The sequence below is a fragment of the Colletotrichum aenigma genome (genome assembly GCF_013390185.1).
Source record: "Colletotrichum aenigma strain Cg56 chromosome Unknown KSG_Cg56_contig01, whole genome shotgun sequence".
NCBI lineage: Eukaryota > Fungi > Ascomycota > Sordariomycetes > Glomerellales > Glomerellaceae > Colletotrichum > Colletotrichum aenigma.
This window is the reverse complement of record NW_023500907.1, coordinates 212,116-233,193: the sequence shown is the minus strand read 5'-3', so window position 1 is coordinate 233,193 and position 21,078 is coordinate 212,116. Positions and strand designations below refer to the sequence as shown.

The window sequence follows — 21,078 nt, the reverse complement described above, 5'->3', positions numbered from 1 at the left end:
ATCACATGTGCTATCACGCAGAGGTGTCCCAAATATCTATCCGCCGGTTGCTTCCAACCGCAATATTGGTAGGGGCTTAGAATAGAGGTCCAGCACCAGTCGTGAGACTCCTGGCCTAGGCTGACTTGATCAGACAGGTAGGCAGACAGGGACCCACGATCCTGCATGTCGTACAGGCATCTACACTGCAATTTCAACCCATCCAAAGGCAATGGGCCACACCCAAGCTCATGCCAGTCTGTGCATTTGCGTCACAAATCATTCATAGCAGAAACGAGTCTTCGCAAACACTCAGGACATATCATTATGCTCGCCATCTATGTCAGTCTCGGAACACCAGACGCCTCGGCCCAAGTATGCACGTAAAAGTCTAGCACGGAGAGTATCCATTTCCAACCATCAAATACCAGTCAGCCAGCCCTTGTCCCTCCTCATTGCCGTCCACTCGCGCATAACAAGCTTCCCGGACAGGGTCGCCCCTTCAAATCAGGTCTTCGTGCCCGGTGTAAAGTCCCCGCGAACCCGACACTTCTATCCGGGTATCAATCCATAACACAAATATGCCGCACATCACCCGTAGGATTTCCAATGTCCGCTCGATAACGTACCAAACAACGGGGCAAGGGAAGTTGTGCGTCGATGAATGCACTTCCAAGGCCCCAACGCCCCGGACTCTGCAAAGTCTCCCACGCCCCTGCTTGTTGTGTTCCATGAGGGCAAGAGCCAACGTACTCTACCCGATGCTACTCGGAAACGATCTTTGTATGTCGATGTATCCGGCAGACCGCGTGTTCCCAAAATCATGATGTATATCAGGGCATCAATCTCGTCATATTGCAGCAGGTGTTCTAAGAATCGCCACCAGCAGGTCGTGATCGCTGTGCTACCACTTCCCGTGCGTAAAACTCCACCAACATCGTTGCGTACGCCTCCAGGTCCTCAACAGGGACCGCAAGTCGGAAGTCGTTCAACAATAGAAACTGCAGCTCAAGGTGGTTGAGCTCGGCCAAAGGAAGTCCACCGACCTGCAAGCTGTTAGAACTTAGTCTCATGGCGGGGGCATTGAAGTAAACATACCTTTGCGTATCTAGAGTTGGTGTAGAATACATCCGAAAAGAACTTGCTCGCACAAGTTACGCCCGCAATGATTAGCCGGTGGATATTAAAGCTGTCAACAACAAAGTATGTCGCCGGTCCGGAAGCTCCCGGAGCCGTGGGCTGCGGAACGCTACCTCCGTCGGCAGGAGTCGCTGTCTTTTCGTTCACGTCCTCGTCATCGGCGAGATCCGAGTCCGTCTCGTCACTGTCTCTCATGTCTACATCTGCAGACTGCGGACGCGACGTTGACTGGGAAGTGGACTGCCTTCGGGCCTCCTCGTGTTTGACCACCATCGCGTTGACTCGTTCCGTCATACGGTCGAAGTATACTAATAAACTCAAAAAGACTTCGTACGTGGTGGGGCAGTACTTGTGAATGCGGGAGAGATAGCTGAGGATGGTGATGGCAGGGATATTCTTGCCATGGAAAGCAAGGACCGAGGTGCTGAGCGGGCTCATCGGAGTACCGTTGCCTGACTCGTTATTCTGGCTGGCTTGCTGTTGATGCGCCACGTTTCGCTGCATAGCATCGTGTTGCAGGTCATTGGTTGTGGTGATTTTCGTAAGGAGAGCGGCCACCATTTCGATAATGTCGCCAATGGGCATGGCGCTGATTTCGTACTTCATCTGCTGAAGGGGAGGATCGTTCAATATCCCTGGCCCATTGCCCGTAACCATATCTGCCTTGGCAAGGCTCTGAATGTGCGCCAAGTCGCGCACATGAATCGTAGTCTGGCCCTGAGGCTGCTGGCGGGGAGAAGAGGTATCGGACATGAGGTACGAGGGAGCAGCAATGGCGTCGCCGTCGGAGGCAGGGGAGGGCTGCTGTTGGTCTTGGCGCACGGCCGGAGTAGAGCTCTCAGGTGCAGCTACAGCAGCAGCATGGCTGTTATCGCGAGTTTCGGTGGCCATGCATGCGGGGCTCTCGGCATGCTGAGGCCTCGCTCGAGTAGGCGAGGAGGACGAGGGGGGCGAGGGGAAGCGAGATGCTCCGGCACTGGGCGGCGCGTGCTTCTCCGGGGGTTCGGCGGAATCCCAGTCGGGGCGTCTTTGACGCGGGGGAGGAGTGTTTGTGTATCTAGGGCTCGCAGAAGGGCGTCTTTGGGTAGCGTCTCTTGAACGGCTGGCAGATCGGTAGTGTGAATCGTGCGAGTGTTGGTGCTGAATGCCAGAGGCGGCGATCATGTTATGGAAGTGGGAGGGATCGGATACGAAGTCACCGATCACAGCAGCCATAGCATCGTATTATTCCAGAACGGATTGAATTACGATTAGAGGTGTTGGAAGCGGCAACTGCGGTAGAACTCCTATTAGCAAGACTGCATGCCCAACAAGTCTTTTTTGAAGAAAAGGAGGAGCAGATGTCGGCGAGAGCGAGCGAAAGGAAGACATGATGACAATTGTGGGTTGGGTATTTGAATTGGAAGGAGTTGACGGTTGCGTGACGATGCCCAAGGCTCCGGAAGTCACGACGAATGCCGGCGGCGACCGAGTAATCGAGGCTGATTCAATGGTCGCACTCGTACGATGACGAACCCGTGAGGCAAGGGTCATCGTCCCCGAGCGACGGCTTATCTGCGATGGCGCAGATTGGTCGGGCAGGACTGGCGGGACATTGACCAGGGCTGCTGCGCGCCCACCTGGAAGTTGGGCGAGCAGCAACAGTCGACAGGCAGCCCAAGAAGCTGTCGAGCAGACAAGGCTCTTGCCCGACGACGTGATGGAGCTTCGGCCATCACCCAGCCAGCAGGCCATATTCTCGTGCGCAGGTACGATCGACGTCACATTTGGGTGCGTGAAGAAGGAGAGGGCGATAAGGGAAGGAACCACGTGCGATTGCAATGGCAGGGAAGGTGACGGACATGAAGAAAGCGCGCGGCGGGCGACCATTCAAAAGCACTCACCTAAGTCGTCCAACGAGGGGAGAGAGGGCCCGTCGACAGGCGATAATTCTAGATGGTATGAATAGATGTAACGGGGCGAGGCGAGAGAGTCGACGCGATATTCCAGCAGCGGCGTGTCTCGGTGCTATGTTGGTGATGGAGGGGAATTATTGGCCCAGTGCAAACAAGCAGCAGGGTCTCGACGGGTGGGAGTCCTAGTAGGCAAAATGTTGAGGGGTTTAGGTCGAATCGGGAATTCGAGAGCGCTCAATAGACAGTCGAAGCCAATGCCGAGCGGAAAATAGGCAGATACGGGGGCGTCGGGTTTGAACAAAGACGAAGACGACGGAGGCGGTGATGGCAAATATCGCAGGAGGAGAGGGGAAAATACCGTGTCGGGCTCGTCTGTCGGACGGTGGACTCGGCGAAAGTCGCGATGCTGTTTCTGTTCCGTTTCGCAAAACGTGTGCGATAAGGCCCGAAAAAACACAGGAACAAGGCGAAAAGAAACCCTCCTTCTTGGATGTCGTCGTACGTCAGGTCTGGTGGAAGACAAGACGATGAGAGAAAAGGTAGGTGGACTGGGGGGGGAAGAAGTCGGGGGGGATGGCGGATGGATGGATGAATAGAGAAAGCGGGTGGTGGTGGTGGATGTGGATGGAGGGATGGTTGGATACCTAAGGTAAGGTAAGGTGCGGGCGGGAAGCTGAAGCAGCAAGAGGGCGTGGGTAGCAAGAGCAACGACGACAGCGACAGCGACAGCGACAGTAGTAGGAGCAGCAGCAGCAGCAGCAGCAAGTGCGATCCAATGCAGTGCGGTGGGAGACAGGTTCCTCTACCTTCCAGGTTACTGGGTGGGAAGGTACAGCTACAAAAAAAAAATGGATGGAGGGGAAACCACGTCTGTGGCCTGTGCCTGCCCAGTGCTGGTCTGTCGAAAACAAGAGTGGATGATGGGCCGGGCTGGAACTGGGACTGCACCGGGATTGGGACTGGGACTGGGACTGGGAGCCACCCGCAGCAGGTGCGCACAGGCGTTGGGTTGGGCTGGACGGTTGGTCTGGCTCTGGCGCGCCTCGTGGGGTCGCTGTGAGTCGTGTCGAGCGGGTTTGGCTTGTGAGACTGAGCTTGTGCAGCGTCAGTCAGTGTAGGTTAGGTGCTGTTGTTATTCTTCTGTCTTTCCCTGCTTCTTGGGTACTTGAAGGGACGATGGTGATATGGTGGAAGTCGTGGTCTCTCGCAAAGATGTAGGAGTATCTGTATATGATGCTTGATTGAAGAAGAAGAAATGGGTAGAACAAGAAGTACCCGTACAAGATGAAGACCAAGACCTTGGAGGCGATTGGCGGTCTGGTGGAGCCAGATGAGGTAAATGGCGAAAAGTGGCCGTCCCAAACAGAACAGGATGAGCAGCGAGACTCGTGTCCGTGGCTCATGCGACTCGCAGTGTTTGTGTTGTGTTTGTGTGAAATGACTTGTACAGCTCACAGCTCGCTCGCAGCTCAGCTCTGTCGATAGGTGCTGGAGATTGCGATGTGCTGGTGCAAGTGCAAGTGCAAGTGCAGGTGCATGTGTTGCGCTGGACTTGCAGACCCAAGTTGCGGTGTCTGTGTGTTCTCTTGAGACCTATTTTTCCCGTAGCGACTTTATTTAGCTACCTACGCCATATGTGTCTCTTCTACCTACCTAACTCAATACGGCCAGTCAGTCCCTCTGGACAATCTGTCTATTTCATGATGACCAGCTTCACAACCTCACCGTCGAATGGCCCATGATGGAGGAAGGCGTGGCGGATGGCAAAAGTTGGGAGCCACCCGAAACATCTGATGACATAAACAGGCGCTAGCTTGCCCCCCAGGCCACATCGCTGCAGCCACTCACAGGCCGCGCAACCACATCGCCGTCCCAGGGTCCTTTCCTCGCGCTCGTGCAATCCCTGCTTCTGCGTGCCTCTAGGCTCTGCCTCCCCCCTTCCTGGAACTCTTGGCTGCCCAGTTCCCAGTTGGCGGGCCCAACCGAACTCAGCACTGCCTCTCTCCGCCTGCTGCTGCTTCACAAAATGACATGCGCTGCATCGATTCGAGGGGGAGAGGAGCTTCTACCGGAGATTGGGACATTCAATCTGGCGGCCGGCTCCAGGGGCTGGACCTTGCTACTCATGTTGCCAATCTTGATGCGCGATGGCGATGCTTCCTGACGTAACCTCAAAGGCAATTCGCCAATCTCCCCGTCTAAAGCTTTCATTCCTTCCAGCAACAGCTAGTGTTATGTACATACGTACATCCACAACCGTCTCTCCGTGAATGCATTAGATTGACAGCTCGCAGATGTCCAAGCAGACCGACGCTCGGGAGTCTGAGCCCACCTCATGGATGGAATCGTGGCAACGTGGAGGGGGCACCGGGGACGCAGACGCAGGAGCTGAAGTTCCAAAGGATGCGCCAACGGTTGTCGTTTGGATAAGCGATAAGGTGCTTCGATGCAGACGGAGCAACAACGCCTTCAAATCACCTTACAAAACCAAAACCATAATCACGACACAAAAGCAACGCAACAGTCCACCGCCAGTTACCAGAAAGCCATCCCATCCAGGGCGGCGGCGAGGGGAGGTGTGCTAATCCTGCATCCTGACTGGCTGCCCTGATAAGTGATAACGCTGATAAGAGATTGATGAGCAGGGATCGCGAAGAAAAGGCAGGCCCGGGCAAGGGAGCCTCGACTTCCATTTTGGCATCTCATCCTTCCAAGCCCGTCCTGCGTGCCATCCGGAACAGGTACGTGCCCTGCCTTAGGTGCCCTGCACTTTCCCCCTGCTAAGGTAGCCCTGCCACCTCCCTTTCACGCCGCACGCGCACCCAACCAGTCACCTCAGTTCCCTTTTCGCAGGTGGCAGCCACCATTCCAGGCCAGCAGGCCAACTGCCTGCCGCAATGCGACCCGTCGCAGACCACAATCCACCGCGACCCTCGCAAATTGAACAAGACGGAAGAATTCCCACTCCACGATGGAGTTCCCGATGGATCCATTCGCATTGGATCTCGGCGCCATCGCGAACCCTTCAGAACACACTGGCCACTTCCAATTCCCGGAATTTCTTCGATGCCATCCTCTTCCATCCCCCGCCATCCCTGCCGCCAACACCTGATGTTGGCCGAATCTGGAACCTCACTTCCGCCAAATGAAGCAGACATCTCGTGTGTCTCCATCTCAGAGAACCACAGCCTCACTCTTGTCTCCTCTTTTTCCCCTTGAGCGCTCTGGCCATTACGCAGTAGACATGGCTTCTCCAGAATTTCCAAGGCGCCCGCCAACAAACCAGGACACGTCGTGGCGTGGACGCTACGCTACCCAAGGAACGCAGTCTTCGGTTCGCAACATCACATCAGAAAATAGAAACAAGCCCAGACCTGGACCTGTCCCCCCCGTCCCCCGTCTCCCGGCGGCGGCTCATCAGGTACCCGTCTCTCCCGCGCAAACACCCGCTGTTGGACGGCATCTACAGACACAACACCACCGTCTGGACTGGACTTTTACACGCAGATGGGATGAATTAGACGGCAGACGGCTCGCTGCACTGTCAGATATGCCACTGTCAAGAAATACCGGCAAACACGCTACGCCGGCCAGCTTTGCGCTCGAATCAGACACCCAGTCACCCGCCCTTCACTGACCTCATTGCTGACTGACAACACCATTGTGAGGGGGGCCACCCTAAGAAACAAGCTTTCATCATTGCCCATCCCACGCCCGCGCGCCCCGGCACCTCCAGTACAGCAAACCCATGTCTCTGCCTGGCGCCTCTCCATCCCATCTCCCGCCTTGAGCAAAAACCCCTACCACCGTCGAGCAGGACCCGGCCAATACACGGCGTCGACTCCAGCACGGGGTCCCTTCTTCTCGAAGAAGCCCCAGCCTACAGCTTCACCGCAATCCCCCTTGGAAATGGAGATTTCATGCCGCACAGTTGCCAGATATCGGATATCGTGGCACCCCAGGTCACCAACAACCCGTCCCACGTTTTGATCCACAGGTCCATCGCCTTCCCAATCCTTCACCGACGGCCAGCTACATGACACACCTCGTCCGCATCGCTCATCAACGCACTCACCTTACATCAAATACGCCCAGAAGAGATCGGTCTCATCAACCCAGCTCACCTCCTGGACTCTGACGAAACCGGTGACCCGGATGGCGTGCCTCCCAGCGAGTCGCCGCCTCTTTCTCACTGCGGTACAAGAACCGTAGGTCTCCTCCAAGTCACCACGCTGCAGTCACAGTTGCAGGTCACGACCAGAATAAGAATCCAGCGAAGCACCGCGGGCACATCGTTCCTTTCCCCGTCCACCCCGCATCGCTCTGATTTGCTCCCGCTCTTCAGCACCCGCAGAACCGACCCGCGCTAAAAAGGCGTCCCTTCACCGCCTCCAAGTCTATCTATCCGCTTGTCAGACGGGAATATCGATTTGGACTTTTTTCTCACCCTGCATCGTGCATACAGGCGCCGGGAGCGCATCGCGTGCCGTGGCTTGCAAGCCCCAGATTGCGTACTGTAACACTGGCTCTCACGCGACCTCGAGACCTTATCAGCTGTTTCACGGCGAGCCTTATCGAGGACGAATTGATAATGTTTGATCATCCGTGACATTTCCCATGCAGTCCTCTTTTTTTGGTTGAAGAATCTCGTCTTGCGGGTAATCTATTTATTGTACATTCAAAGCTCGTCGCCAAGTCTCGAGTCGCCTCGGCATCTGCTCGCAGGCTCGTTCATAACTCATGGCTGGCCAGCATGCAAAACGTCTCTCTCGCCCGTCTCTTGACGGAGTTTGTCGGCCATCAGCGTCTGCCGATATGCTGCTCTTCGGTTCCTCCAACTCCCTGTCATCACGCTCAGTGCTTCACCTTGTAGTCCTCGTCAGGGAGGTACAGATGTCTCTGCGCACCCTTTGCCGTAAGGACGACCATGCGAATGACACCGCCGGAGCTGCCGTCCCACTTGATAGCCTCCTGTAGCGCGCCCTTGACGAAGTCGACGGCGTCCTTCTCCTCCATGCCTTCCCTCCAGTTGGCGTCGCAGTATCCGTAGATGTACGTCGAACCGGAACCGCCGATGGCGTACGATTGCTTGTGTAGGGAGCCTCCAAGGGGAATGGAGTAGACCTGTCCGCCGTGACGCTCGTCCCAGCCAGCGATGATGAGACCGGCACTGTTCGAGTGAAACGTTAGCACATCACCACATCATCCATTGGACATTTTCAGGCTGCAGGAACATACGTCAGACGATCCTTGTTGGCGTAACAGATCTCCTGGAAGATGGCGCCGGCCGTTTGCGTCATGGGGGGCTTGCCGTTGCGCATGGCGTAGAGACCGAGCTGGTACTGGACGATGTCGGCGACGGCCTGAGTGTCGGCGGCGGAGCCTGATCTGCAGCACCAGATGGTGTCGTGGACTTGTGTGAGCTTGTCGGTGACTCGGTTGGCGATGTACGCGCCCGTCGTTGTTCGGGAATCAGCGCCTGGGGGCGTTGGCTCGTCAGTATGGCTGTCTCGTCGCTGAAGGATGGTAACAATGTCTCTGCTATGGGTGACATACCGAGAATAACACCATCTTTGAAGGTGACTGCCATACTACAAGATCGTCAGGTCGGGGAGTCGTGATATGGTAGCGAGGGGTAGCTTACATTGAGGTTCCGAGGCTGGAATACGTCAGCGGGGTTGCATAGCTAAACATCGGTCCATTGCCATCACTTACTTGACCTCTCCCTTCTTTAATCTCTCCATGTCGACGTGGATGCCATCTGTGCCAGGTCAGCTCCATTGCCCTGCTTGCTTCCCTTCACACCCCCCCACGTTCCCAGGACGCAGGTCCCGCAGCTGGTTGCATCATCCGGGGTGAAGGAGGGAGCTTGCCGTACCTTCGTTGAGCATGCCGGTGGTGGTGAAATCCATCGTGAATTACGCTGCGTCGGTCGTTCGTGTGAATGTGTCGGTGGAGTGGCGGTTTTCGGTTGGGGGGAGAGGATTTGTTTGATGTCGTCGGTGGGAAGGGCGGCGGTCGTTGCTGAGGGAAGGCTGGCTGGAGCTCAATCGAAGCTCAGGCAGCTCCAGACACGCGTTGGCCTTGCCCGCCTGCGGCTTGACTGCGCATCACGTGATGTTGATGACATAATACAACGGCAGGAGCTCTGGGCTAAGAGCATGGCGGTTGCCAGATGCAAGTTGAAATACTGTTTGGATCATTGAATTAATTTCACTAGCTTTTTGTTGCATCACAATTTACTGCATCTATTGTCTTTTGTGAGCTCGCAGTAATCGACTGAGGCGCCCAGAGAAAGGGCTGTTATCATCGCATCATCTCATGGGTGGGCTGCAAGGATCGCGCGAAATCTGGTACCTTCAACACTGGCATCTCCAAATGGGTACATAATTCGAATTAACCAATGCTGCTCTGATGTTCTCGCGACGCCTCATGCCGGAACCAGCCTCAACCAATGCGCCCCAGGTATCAAGGTCGCATATCAGCCGAATGCCATGTACAAAACTGGCCCAGCAGACGTCCTCTTTTTACACAAGATTCTAATATGTAACAACCTTTTTCCAAACGCCTTTTCCATCTTCTCGCTCGCAGTCAACGCGCTTAACCGCCCTTGGTCAACCTGCACAGCCAGTCAGCATGATTCCATAATATGAAGCACTCTACGGCCAGCCGCACTTACCCATCCTTCTGAAGCTCGATGCTCGCCTTCTCGCCGCCTTCAGCCTTCTTCTTGTCCTCGTCGCCGCACCCGCAGTCGTAAAAGTCGCCAATCTTGTTGCAGTCAAAAATCTCCTTCTTCAACCTCGTATTGACCTCGTTATGTACGAAGCAAGCCCAGCCGGCCGCGGCGTTGCGGCTGCTCGTTTGCGGGGGGTACTTGGCCAGCAGCTTGCGGAAGTGGGATGCGCAGTCGCCGCAGGGATATAGCCTCGCAAAGAGCTGGATGTACGTCTTGAGCGCGAGGGAGTCGTCGGCGGTGGGCTTTTCGGGGAAGCGGGCCATCATCGTGTGGAAGAGCTTCCACGAGGCTCGACCGAGCTCGGCTCTGTTGGGGGTTACGTTGTTAGCGGTTGCTTGTTTCCATGGACGCCGGACGAGCCGGCCGGGTGCTTGCAGATCATCGATCTCCGGGGTTCGGCAGGCCATGGGGGAGGGGGGAGAGGGAGGGAAGCTTACTTGGCCGTCGCGTTCTCCAGCTTGGGCGCGATGGACTCGCCGGAGAGGATGCTGTTAGAGATGTGGCCCAGGTCGGGCATGTCGCCGCTCGAGGAGACGGTGTCGCCCTTCAGGGGCGCGGCGGCGGGGGACGGAGCATCGGGGGAGCTGCCGGAGAAGAGGTACAAGATGCTGAAGAAGGCCACGACGGCCAGGATGACCATCAGGGAGAGGTGCTGCCGCCTCGCCATCTTGAAATGTGTCGAAATGCGTATGTACTCAAAGACGCATGTGAAAAGAACGGGAGAAGGTCGAAATGTGGTCGTGTGGGAAAAGAAAGGAGGGACACGCGAACCTCCTTTGCTGGAGGACTTCGGACGGATCGCCTTTTGGGAGTAGCTTTTCGCCTGGCTGCGCAGAGTGCACCTGGATAAGGTGCTTGCCCGGGGTTGAGTGCTCCAACTGGCCGGATGGCACGTCCACTGATGATTGCCCCCAAACTCTCTGGAGGGACCGACCTGGACCGGACTGGACCGACGGCACGGAGGGTGGGATATTTGGTCGGCCCACGGCGCAGGGGTTCATCGGACGAGGCTATTTCCCTGCGCCAATCCCATCGCTGTGGTTTCTGCGTTGCGCCATCAGTCGCATGGCCAAAAGTCCCCTACTGCAGGTGGCTCGATGCATCAGCAGCATTTCTTTGTTCGCGTGGGCGCGCCGGTGTCCGAGTCTGAGGTGGCTTAACCTTGAGGTACCTACCTCATTGTTCGGTTCCCCCTCCAGCGATGCACTTCCCCATCTTCACAGGAGGGACAACCGCTGAATCGCTGTAAAATCAAGGGACCGCCAGCCCTGTGGAATCCATGGCACGTGCGCAGGTGTAACCCCTTAACTTTGATTCAGGTTCACTCCACTTCGGCCCCTGACAGCCGCCTTAATTGCCTCTAACCTTCTCTAGCACTGCAGGAAAAATCCACCAAATAAATCGCCTGCCATTGCTGCCAGGGTGAGGCCATTCCGAGATCCGAGACGGAGGAGGCTCGACGGCTCGTCGTGGTCTAACGAGCTTCCTCCGTAAATGTCCACCACAGCCCATGGTCAAGAATTTCTAACTTCACAGAGACTTCACCTTCATCGTCAACACCGGTCAGTGGTTTTGAAAAGTATGTGGGCAATTGATACGGAGCTTGGCTCAACGAACAATATCCTAAACGATGTGTACTGTAAAGCTCAAAGTTTCGAGTGTTCACCTACCAATCCCGTGATGCTTCTATCGCGGTGCATTGGTCACGTATTACCATTCCGCTTTCGGGAAATCCATGAACACCTTTCAGCTAAGCACGAGGCTGCTCCTTCACGTGTTGCGAAGTTTGATGGCTCAATAAGTTTTGTTGAGGCTCATTCTGTTTATCCGTACAATAATGCATATTTCGTGAACATTGTTAGCTAAGACAAGTCATCTAGAGAAACGCGTGAAATTAAACCTGAGACAGCCGAAAACAGATCACACACCCAGGCTCAAGAGACCGATGACAGGCAGCGTGAGGATCAATTGCCGTGAGAGGAATCGACGTCGATCGAGAATGCAGGCAGTAATCCTTTATGCAATGAAATAAAACTGCTAAAGCAAGCTATTGGTCAAACCTGAGTACGTTGAGACAAACCTGACCACAAATTACTATGTGAATAATGTGAGACGCGACGAAAACATACTGACCCCAGCTGTAGATCTTCTCTTCTCTTCATATGCAATGAATGCAGCGGGTAGTTCCGGAGGTTTGTCTCATGGCTTTGACGTCTGCGGCATGTGAGACTAACGCGCCGAGCCGTAGCTTACCCCATGGGGGAGGCTGATCTCAACGTCCTCCGAGGCGAGGCACTTTTGAGTCCTGGACACGAAGGACCACTCAGATGCGTTCCATCGTAGCCATGAGATGAGAGCTTCCGTTTAGGAAACACTAGGTAACGTTCTCCCCTTACCGATTATCATGTCATTGGGGACTTTGGCTGATTAGGCGTCAGAATTATTCTGGTCGATGCCCTGGTCATGAGCCAACAGATAATACAAAGACTTCAGGTTCCCTATTCCGTCTGTTTGACGGCTCAGTTAGAAAGCGACACACTGAAGAACGCCACCAAGCAAGTCAAATGCGAAGGCCTACTCCGTGGGGCTATCCATTAATGTCCACGTTTGAATCATGATGGTTTTCATTGAGATTCAAACCTCCTGCTGTTGTTTCTCGTGAGTATGAGGCCGTTGCCGAAGCATTTTTGATTCAGTCCATTGCCATTGGCCTTAATCAATTCCATGAATACAGAACTTGAGTTCGTATGATAGAAACCCAGAAGAGGAAAGGTTAAGTAGGATCATAGTAATAAGTCGTAGAGAAAGTGTGCCGAGCTTTTGCACCGCAGGGTGCCTCAAAATCGTTTCTCGTCCTAGATCGCCATGTCATATATAGATATATATAGATAGATACCTAAGTCATTATCAATTTTCAGCAGTACTGTAATTCTAAGGTTTACATCCAGCCAAGAAGAAAACGTTAGGAGGGAAGAAACATGTCTCTCGCAACGCTTGACTGTAGACTAATATACCGCCACAGCTGACACCTACTCGACAGATCGGCATGTCAACCCCCAAGCCCTGATAATTGCTCAGCATCAACTTGTCTTAGAAGACGCAACAGCTCAAGTGCGATTGAAGAACATCACTAGCCTTGACATGCCCATTCATCCGGGGACCTTAGGAAAGCCAAGACTTCCTGCCACATCCACAAGACGTTTCTGCCAAACATGGCAAGTATTCAGCCTTGCCTTTGCCTGGCATACCTGCAGCAAGGCACAATACCTGCCGATTAAGAGATACCCTGCTTGAAGTAATGCGTGTAGAAATCGTGGATACGACTTCTGTTTACCCATTCCGGATGAAACTTTGAGTTAACAACGGCGTTGCTTACGAACGTCCACATGAGAACGTGAGGCAGACTTCAACGCCTCGGGCGACGAACGAAATTGTCAAGTGATCGAAAACAGCATGTCCTGAGCATGTCAGCCCTTATCCCTCAACCAGACTATCTGAAGATGATGATAGGGTTTCCGAGTATCTGTGAGACGAAAGATATCCGCCGCTCCAATCTCAACTATGAATTCCGCAGGTTTCTTGCCCTTCTCCTTCTGAGTTCTCTCACTTCCAACCAAGACGCAGTCGAACAAGTCGAGCAAACCAGCTACTTCACCACCAACAGCAAATTCCCATTCAAAATGCTCTTCAGCAACATCGCCCCCGCCGCTCTTGCCATCTTCGCCGTCCTGGCGCCCTCTTCTCTCGCAGGACCCGCCCCTGAGGCCGTCGGCGTCGAGGTCCCAGTGGCCGAAGTCGCGGCTCGAGCTCCCGAAGACATTGCGGCACGAGAGATCGATGAAATTCCCACTCGGGAGGTTGAAGAGGTCGAAGCCAGAGACTTGGAGGATCTCGAAGCCCGCCAGGCCTATACTGTGACTTTGCAGCTCTTCGGCACCAACACGTGCAACTCGGGCTCCGGCGGGCCCCATCGAACCTACAACCGCAACCAGTGTGTCACGCTTGCGGCTCACACTCGTGGAATCAATCTTATCCGCGGCCCTTGCTTCAGTGAGGAATAATATGTGAGGAGATGCTGACAACTGCGGAACAGTCCATACTTACGAGGACGGAACTTGTGACAAGAACCCGAGGACCTTCAAGGGTGGATTCTGTCTCAACACTCAGACGCAGCCTCGATGGTCTTTCAGGGTGGTGTGTTAGATGGAATCATGGGAAAGCCTGGTCACATCTAAGGGTAGTATTCTCCCTGGGGGAGACAGCTGTACGGGTGGTTTCCTTTCTCCAAGGTTGTTGAGTCTGTCAGCTGAGCACCTATCGTTCATTTTTCGCAAACAACTCAGCTCAGATGGCCATCACGCATTCATTTCACGTAGCAGAAAATCCAGCATACTCGTTCCATCACATTTATGGAGAACCATGCTTGTAATCTGCCTTGAGTAACGATGGCTCTACAGGCCCGATGAGATCTATGAGCAGCGCACCTGAAGCAAAGGCCACGGAGTCTGTCAACAAACTATTTCTGCGCGGCAAGCGAATACATGTTCAGAGGAACGGCTGGTAGTTCCATCTTGAGGGCCTCTTGGCCTCTATGCCTCCTGTACATTCCACCAAGAGCGTCATATCCCAGTTGCCTTTCCAACCCCTCTTAGCCAGATTGGATGACGTGCTAGCACTAGATGCTAGGGCAGTCGATGTTAGACTGGTCGATGCCGAAGTAGTAGAGTCCCTCCTCATGATTTCCGTAATGAATCCACTTGTACTCCTGGCGATAGTGAACATCACGAAGATGAAATCGAGTTTCATCTTCTCTGGATCGCACGAGACCGCACCGGTTGCACGGAAATCGCTTCTGGCCGCTGCTGGTGTAGAAAGGAGCTCCAGGAGGCATGTATGCCATTCGAGAGAGAGGATAGGTCACGCCGGGAGGGGCTCCGGCCGGAGGTCCAGGGATGGGGAGCGGCTCCGGAGGGTTTGGCCGGTCAATGCCGCTGCTTCCCACGTGGCAGCCGCGAGTGCCGATGCGGTTCCGGCGGCGGCGGCTGTAGAGGGGATGTCCCTGGTAAGCGACGGTGACGGGGCCGGTGTTGGCTGGGGCGGCGTTGACAGGAGCGGCGTTGGCGGGCGCAGTGTTGGTAGAGACGGCGTTCATGTTCAAAGACGCGGTGCCGGTAGGGGCAGTGGTCATAGCAGCAACTGGAGCATTGCGGGGGAGGTCGTTGCTAGGAGCAGCATTCGTATAGCCGGTCGAATGAAAGTAGCCATGAGCGCCCAAGGAGGCGTTGTTGGCAGAGGGGGAGGCAAATACTCCAGGCTGGCCGGTGTTGTTGTTGCCGGCGATGTAACCGGGAACGCTCGCGCCCACGACAGGGTAGGGAAAGGGTGTGGGGACTGATCCGGTAGGCTGGGGGTCAGAAGAGGTCGAGGAGATCTCAGAATTGACGTGATAACGAAGCAACTGGTAGAGAGCACGGTCGTCCTCGTCGATGGTGTTATCGCCGGCGGTGTTGCTTCCTTGGTCCTGATAGGCGATGGGAGAAGGCGAGGCAGCCGAGTCGGAGACGGCATGACCCTGGTCGACCGCGTCGTCGCTTTTGACAAGAGGACCCTCGGGATACGCCAACTTGGGCCTGCAAGGAAGTCAGTCCAGGGAACAAGGAGGGCATGTATGTAAGCGATAGGGGCTCACGGGACGTACTGCACGGCGCCCTCCATGCTGCTTCGATCTTGGAGGTAGGAGTCTACTTTCACAGTCAGCACCGGCTACATTCTCGGGGTAGATGAAGTCATGGAACGCGGAATTTCACGCCAGTATTTATGAGGATTCATGAAGCACTTACCGCTGTCGTCCATGGTTGATTTGCTGTGCTCCAAAGTAGCCTGGAGGCCTGAGGTTGTGGTGTCGCTAGCAAGAAACAGCAAAGCTGGCGATGGTGAGTAGAAGAAAAATCTCGAGGGAGGCAGGGTTTTCTGGAATTTTGAAATTGTTTCGTTTGTGCCCTTGATTATGTCGTCGAGGGCAGGCTTCTGGGGTGCTGTGCGGCTGGTGAGCAGACTGCGGCTTTGATGCTGCCCACCAGCTGAGTTCCATGGCGTATCCGCTTGGAGATAGCATTATTCAAGTCTTTGATGAGTATTCCTTCTGTGAAACTGGTGTTTCTAGCGTGCAACTGAATCAACCTTCTTTTCACGAGGTCATCAATGAATACTTATGCAGGATGTATGTGTTTATCTTCCGGCAAAGCTTGGAAGAAACGAGGCATTTCCACCGTCCTTGTAAACTGAATCGATTATCTGAAACAATGAAGCAACATATTTCGTCTCTCAGTCCAGGGACTTACAGCGTATCGTCCATGATACATTATATCCAGGCAATTATCAATCTCTGTTGCCTAAGGACTTACTCTTTAAGTTGTCCGTGTCATCGGAAGCCTTGATGGGCGATGTGGGATTTTGGTAGAAGAAATCATCGCAAATCTTTGACTGATTCTTGGCCAACGGGCTGCCAACAGAAGCTTCCGGACCGGGCCGGAGGCAGTCCGGAGTGGCAGTGGGTCTTTGCCGAGACACGGAGCGAATGGCCGGTCTCTCGGATCCTGCAGAATAACACTGTGAATCGGAGGCGTCCATGTGCCCCACCATCCTAAACGGGCAAGACATAACCTAATTGCCTAGTAATGGGCGGTCTGGTCTTGGAAGACGGGCCCCTCGGCTTCCAAGATGCAGGTGTCTCTCCACATAAGATTTTACGTACAGGCAACCAACATGCAAGGTTGGAAGGCTCGTGATGGTGAAACATGTGCTGATGTGAAGGCAAGTCGGATAAAACCGGTCAGCTGCGGCCAAGCAGGCTTAGCAGGGACCAATGAGCCATGTAGCAGCCAAGATGACAAGCCAACCCCGGCTTCGGCACGTTCTAGCCGCACCTTACCACCGAATCTTGTCCAAATGACGTCAGTTTCCACTGCCAGCTGGATGGTGCTTGCGACGCTTTGTTGATCGCGAGCTTGGGCTCTTTTTTTCTGAGGTGCTCCTCTGTGTGTCGCGGGCTTTTTCTTCTTTTCTCTCAGCTGGCTGGCTGGCTGCTAGCCGGCCTGTGATAACCTTAGACCCCCCCTCCCCTCACCTCTGCTCCCAGCCCCTCACCTATTATCTCTCTTTACCCCCCCTGGTTGCCTCCCCAGCCAACACGCGCCTCTTCTTTTAGGTAGATGCAATCTCTGCAGTCTTTTCTCATCTTACCTTACCGTCCTACAACCACGTCACTGTTGACATTGGAGACCTTACTTCAAAGACGAATCATCCTTACAGCCAGACTAACGCCCGCCACTGAATCACTTACTTCTAGGTTTTGTCTGTCGCACAATTAAGCCACAGCTCCCCTCATCTTATCAGCCAGCTCCCTGAAAGCGGGAAACACGGGCCAGATGCCAAGCTTTCTGGTCCACTGAAGACATCATTGGCACGCGGCATTCCCAGCCCAGTAAGGTTACCACCCCCAGAACCGATCTGCGGTCTTGGCAACGGCCACGACAGCGCTGCACTGCAGGGTCTCTACAGGATCTCCCGCCGCTATCTAATTTTTCCCTTTCAACCATCGGCTTTCTCTTCAGATCTCGCCAGTCTAGCCAACCACCAGGGTCGTCCTCAAGCCATCTGCTTTGGCGCCCGTTGAAAGACAACACGCATCAGCCACGACGCCTGCTTTGACCTCGGCAACCCAAACAAGCTTATTTCCGCCCCCATCGCCTCTCTCTGTCAGCGGAGAATGTCGGCCGCGGAAGAGCAAAGGCCCAACGGGCATCCACACTCTGACGGCCCCTCTGATGGGCCTGGCATCTCTAATGCGACCGCACCTCTTGAGCAGAGCAGTGAGCCTCGCGTGTCGGCTCAGGCTCCTGGGCAACAGCCGAACGGTCATGCTCCGAACGGCTATGCGCCGAATGGCTCAGCAACCGACAGCCCGACGACGAACGGCCATCTACCGAATGGCACGTCGGACGCGACAGACGCCAACGGCCATGCGGCAAATGGCACCGCATTGGACGGCACGTCTCTGGAAGCAGCCGGACCGTCTGCAATAGCTACTGAGGGCAATGTCCCGTCAGCAAACGGTGGGCCCTCAACTCAAGGGGACGGGTTGCCGCGACAGAAGGAGGGGGCTCTCGAGGACAGAATCGAGAGTAAGCAGAATCCCAATGCTGACGGTCATAAGACCCCCAACGAGAAGCCGCATCATCGCTCCAGCAATCTTAAGGAACTCTATGCCGAGAGCAAAGAGAAGGTCAAGGACAAGACCCAACCTTCTGGCGGCTTCGACAAGACCCCGCTCCCAGATGCGCCTCCCGGGTACACCGTGCGATTCATCTTCCACAAAGCTTCGAACCTGCCGGCTGCAGACCTGGGCACCAGATCGTCGGACCCCTACATCCACGTCACACTCAAGGCAGCTGTCCCCAAGCGCCACAAAGAGGACCCAGACCTGACGCATCGCACAAAGACGGAGAGAACGACGACCGAGCCCGTGTGGAACGACGAGTGGGTTGTCGCTAACATTCCTTCCGATGGTTTCATCATCAAGTGCCGGCTCTACGATGAAGATTACCCCGACCACGATGACCGTCTCGGCAATGTCACTGTCCGCGTCCCGCATGTGGGATTGGAGTGGAAGGGCTACCCGCAACCTGGCCAAGAGTTCATCGCGAAGAAGCGCATGGGTAGCAAGCGCGCGTACTTCTTCAAGGCCATCACCAGCCACTTTGATCCTAACGTAGACATGTCGCCGAGGCTATGGATTAGCATGGAAGTCTTGGGAGAGTCGAATCCTCCTCACGCGCAGATGTACACCGTGGGCCCCACGAGCTACTTCAAGCACTTCAGTCCCATGATCGGACGCCTCACCGGTGTCAAGGTCAACAGGGATGAGAGCGAGGATGCTGGGTCCGATCAACTCTTCGATGAGGACGAAAATAAGGGCAAAAAGAAGACGACCAAATACGAGTAGGTTCATCATCTGTTCTATCGCCGGACGTGGTTTCTAACTCTCTAGCTTCCAATCGAATGAGATGCAGCTCTCAGGTCCAGTGCCACCTGAGCTCTACCACCGTTATGTTGAGTTCAGGCCCATGATCGGCCTCATGTTCGCGAAGAGTGGCTTGCGAGGCAGGATCCTCAACAAGGCCTTGCACAAGCAACACAACCGTGTCTACAACTTCGACAGATCGACCGAGTACGGCGTATTCAAAGCACGATCCAAGGAGGCAGCTCTCCAGTTCCTCAAGATGGTCCACTTCGACGAAGGTGGCCGCATCTTCACATACGTTTTGACCCTCGACGGCATGTTCCGCTTCACGGAAACCGGAAAGGAATTCAGCATCGACATGCTTAGCAAGCACACCATGCACAGCGACGTTGAAACCTACATCGCCTGCTCAGGCGAGTTCTTCGTCCGCCGGCTCGAAAAGCCGGATGCCTCGGAAGACCCCGAGCCTAAAGAGAAGACACACCCCTCAGACGAGCTGCCCGGCGGCCCTCCGAATGGCCACCCCCCGCACAACCCCGCTCACTACCAGCTCACCATCGACAACGACTCCGGCACCTACCGACCCGACAAGTCCATCCTCCCGAAGCTCAAGGAGTTCCTCGAGGCCAACTTCCCTGGCATGGGCATCGTCGTGATGCATTGCGAGGACGAGAAGCTGCAGAAGATGAAGAAGGAGCAGGTCGAGATCAAGAAGAAGGAGGGCAGAATGGTGAACATGGTGCTCAACCGCAGCCCCAGCTCCAGCTCTCTCAGCTCGGGCGAGAGCGAGTTGGATTCAATGGAGGGTGCGGGGGAGCATGGGCACAAGAGCACCACGCAAAAGGCTCTGGACGCCATCGAAGACCCCAAGAGCATCAAGAAGCTTTTCGGGCACGGGCACGAAGGAGGCGAGAGTTCTGCTGCGCCACCTCCTCCTGTGGCAGCGGCACCTCCCGCCCAGACGCAAGCGGCCGTGGCAGCGGCAAAATAATAAGAGAGGATAGATTGGATCTGGAGGCTTCGGATGATATGCTGTTACGGCCTACTTTTGATACCTTTTTGATTTTTCGTATTTTTTGGAAACCTGGCGTTGATTGGATATTTACCTTCACCCTCTTTAATGCTAGTACTTGGATCAGACGCAGGCAAGTCTGCTGGATCGACTATAATTGATTTGCTCAACCTATCAATAACAAGGAAATACCAACGTGAAGCGAGTGTGTCCCCAAGCCTTATATTTCCATCTCACCGACTTAACGGAACAGCTCCCGCAGCTCAAGTCCGTCGCTGCCTGCCCCTCCATGGCCACCCTCCACCGCTCCCACCCGGACGCGGGAAGTCCGAGGCCATGTTGGTCTCCTTCTGTCGATCACCAAAGTAGGTGTTGGCAGGGAACTTGTTCTGGCTGACGCAGTTGGGGTTGCACTTGTCAAGGGGCCCGGATTTGCCACGAGTGAGGTCGAGCACGTAGGTATCGTCCTTGCAGTCCGGAAGGACTTTGTCATGCCACCCAGATCAGCTTTCCCACCGCCGAATCCAAGATGTCCTCCCTCGAAGAGAGGACGGAGGAGAAGAGAAGCTTACCCTTGAGGTCGTTGAAGGGGATAGTGTTCAGGTAGCAGTCCTTGAACTGGGTCGAATATGCCGTGTACAGGCCGTTGTAATTCCAGTACCAGTTCCTGTCCGCATTAGAAATAAGGCCATGATGGGCGTCAAGTGAGAGACGAACTTGTTGGTGTTGTCGGCGGCGCAGCCCATCATGATGAGGGCACCTGCGGGACCTGTCTTGACGACCTCAGAGTTGGCGTCTGGGCAGCAGTACGTCTTGACATTTGCTGTAGCCGTGCAGTTGAGAGAGGCAAGAGCGCCAGAAACCACAGAAAGAACCAAAATGTACTTCATGTTGGGGATTGATTGCGAGAATATCTGTGATTGAGTATGTTGTGTTCAACTTGCTGTCCAAAGGTTTCAGTCCTAAATCGGCAGTGATGGGGATCACTTTTATAGTTCCAACTCATCACTCAGTCCCTCTCACTGCCCCATTAATGCTTTTCCATACCTTCGCCACCATCAAGCCGTTCAAAATCGCCAACGGAAGCCCCTCCTGCAAACCGACCTGGGCGCTGTCGAACTGCCGAGTTGTAGAGATTTAGCCTATTGAGCTCAACCAAATCGAGCGCAACACGCATCCGTCTTGGAAAATGCGGAGAAGGTGTTATTCGTGTAATAGGAAATCGCAATACGAATTTGGAAGATTTATAAATTGGCACATGCCAAGACGGTTGCAACACAGGTGGCCGAAT

General features: G+C 54.7%; 7 protein-coding genes across 7 annotated transcripts; 2 read left to right on the top strand and 5 right to left on the bottom strand.

Moving 5' to 3' along the window:
- Positions 1-848: 848 nt before the first annotated feature.
- PCL6 (PHO85 cyclin-6) lies at positions 849-2,334 on the bottom strand (the record flags this gene model as incomplete). Its single annotated transcript, XM_037315328.1, has 2 exons — positions 849-1,025; positions 1,078-2,334. The coding sequence occupies 2 exons, from the start codon at positions 2,332-2,334 to the stop codon at positions 849-851; spliced, it is 1,434 nt and encodes a 477-aa protein (XP_037185841.1).
- Positions 2,335-7,868: 5,534 nt separating this feature from the next.
- PRE3 (Proteasome subunit beta type-1) lies at positions 7,869-8,926 on the bottom strand (the record flags this gene model as incomplete). The annotated part of the gene is made up of 6 exons (XM_037315327.1): positions 7,869-8,184; positions 8,253-8,493; positions 8,571-8,605; positions 8,659-8,673; positions 8,730-8,775; positions 8,893-8,926. 6 exons carry the CDS (start codon positions 8,924-8,926, stop codon positions 7,869-7,871), a joined length of 687 nt encoding a protein of 228 aa, XP_037185842.1.
- A 688-nt stretch (positions 8,927-9,614) lies between these two features.
- Positions 9,615-10,420, bottom strand: ERV2 (FAD-linked sulfhydryl oxidase ERV2; the record flags this gene model as incomplete). Its single annotated transcript, XM_037315326.1, has 3 exons — positions 9,615-9,633; positions 9,694-10,059; positions 10,191-10,420. 3 exons carry the CDS (start codon positions 10,418-10,420, stop codon positions 9,615-9,617), a joined length of 615 nt encoding a protein of 204 aa, XP_037185839.1.
- Positions 10,421-13,433: 3,013 nt separating this feature from the next.
- On the top strand, positions 13,434-13,956 carry CGCA056_v000064 (uncharacterized protein; the record flags this gene model as incomplete). Its single annotated transcript, XM_037315325.1, has 2 exons — positions 13,434-13,803; positions 13,847-13,956. 2 exons carry the CDS (start codon positions 13,434-13,436, stop codon positions 13,954-13,956), a joined length of 480 nt encoding a protein of 159 aa, XP_037185840.1.
- A 472-nt stretch (positions 13,957-14,428) lies between these two features.
- CGCA056_v000063 (uncharacterized protein) lies at positions 14,429-16,395 on the bottom strand (the record flags this gene model as incomplete). The annotated part of the gene is made up of 4 exons (XM_037315324.1): positions 14,429-15,383; positions 15,443-15,494; positions 15,594-15,788; positions 16,158-16,395. 4 exons carry the CDS (start codon positions 16,393-16,395, stop codon positions 14,429-14,431), a joined length of 1,440 nt encoding a protein of 479 aa, XP_037185837.1.
- A 1,126-nt stretch (positions 16,396-17,521) lies between these two features.
- CGCA056_v000062 (uncharacterized protein) lies at positions 17,522-19,766 on the top strand (the record flags this gene model as incomplete). The annotated part of the gene is made up of 2 exons (XM_037315323.1): positions 17,522-18,753; positions 18,803-19,766. 2 exons carry the CDS (start codon positions 17,522-17,524, stop codon positions 19,764-19,766), a joined length of 2,196 nt encoding a protein of 731 aa, XP_037185838.1.
- A 284-nt stretch (positions 19,767-20,050) lies between these two features.
- On the bottom strand, positions 20,051-20,677 carry CGCA056_v000061 (uncharacterized protein; the record flags this gene model as incomplete). The annotated part of the gene is made up of 3 exons (XM_037315322.1): positions 20,051-20,271; positions 20,360-20,454; positions 20,505-20,677. 3 exons carry the CDS (start codon positions 20,675-20,677, stop codon positions 20,051-20,053), a joined length of 489 nt encoding a protein of 162 aa, XP_037185835.1.
- Positions 20,678-21,078: the final 401 nt, after the last annotated feature.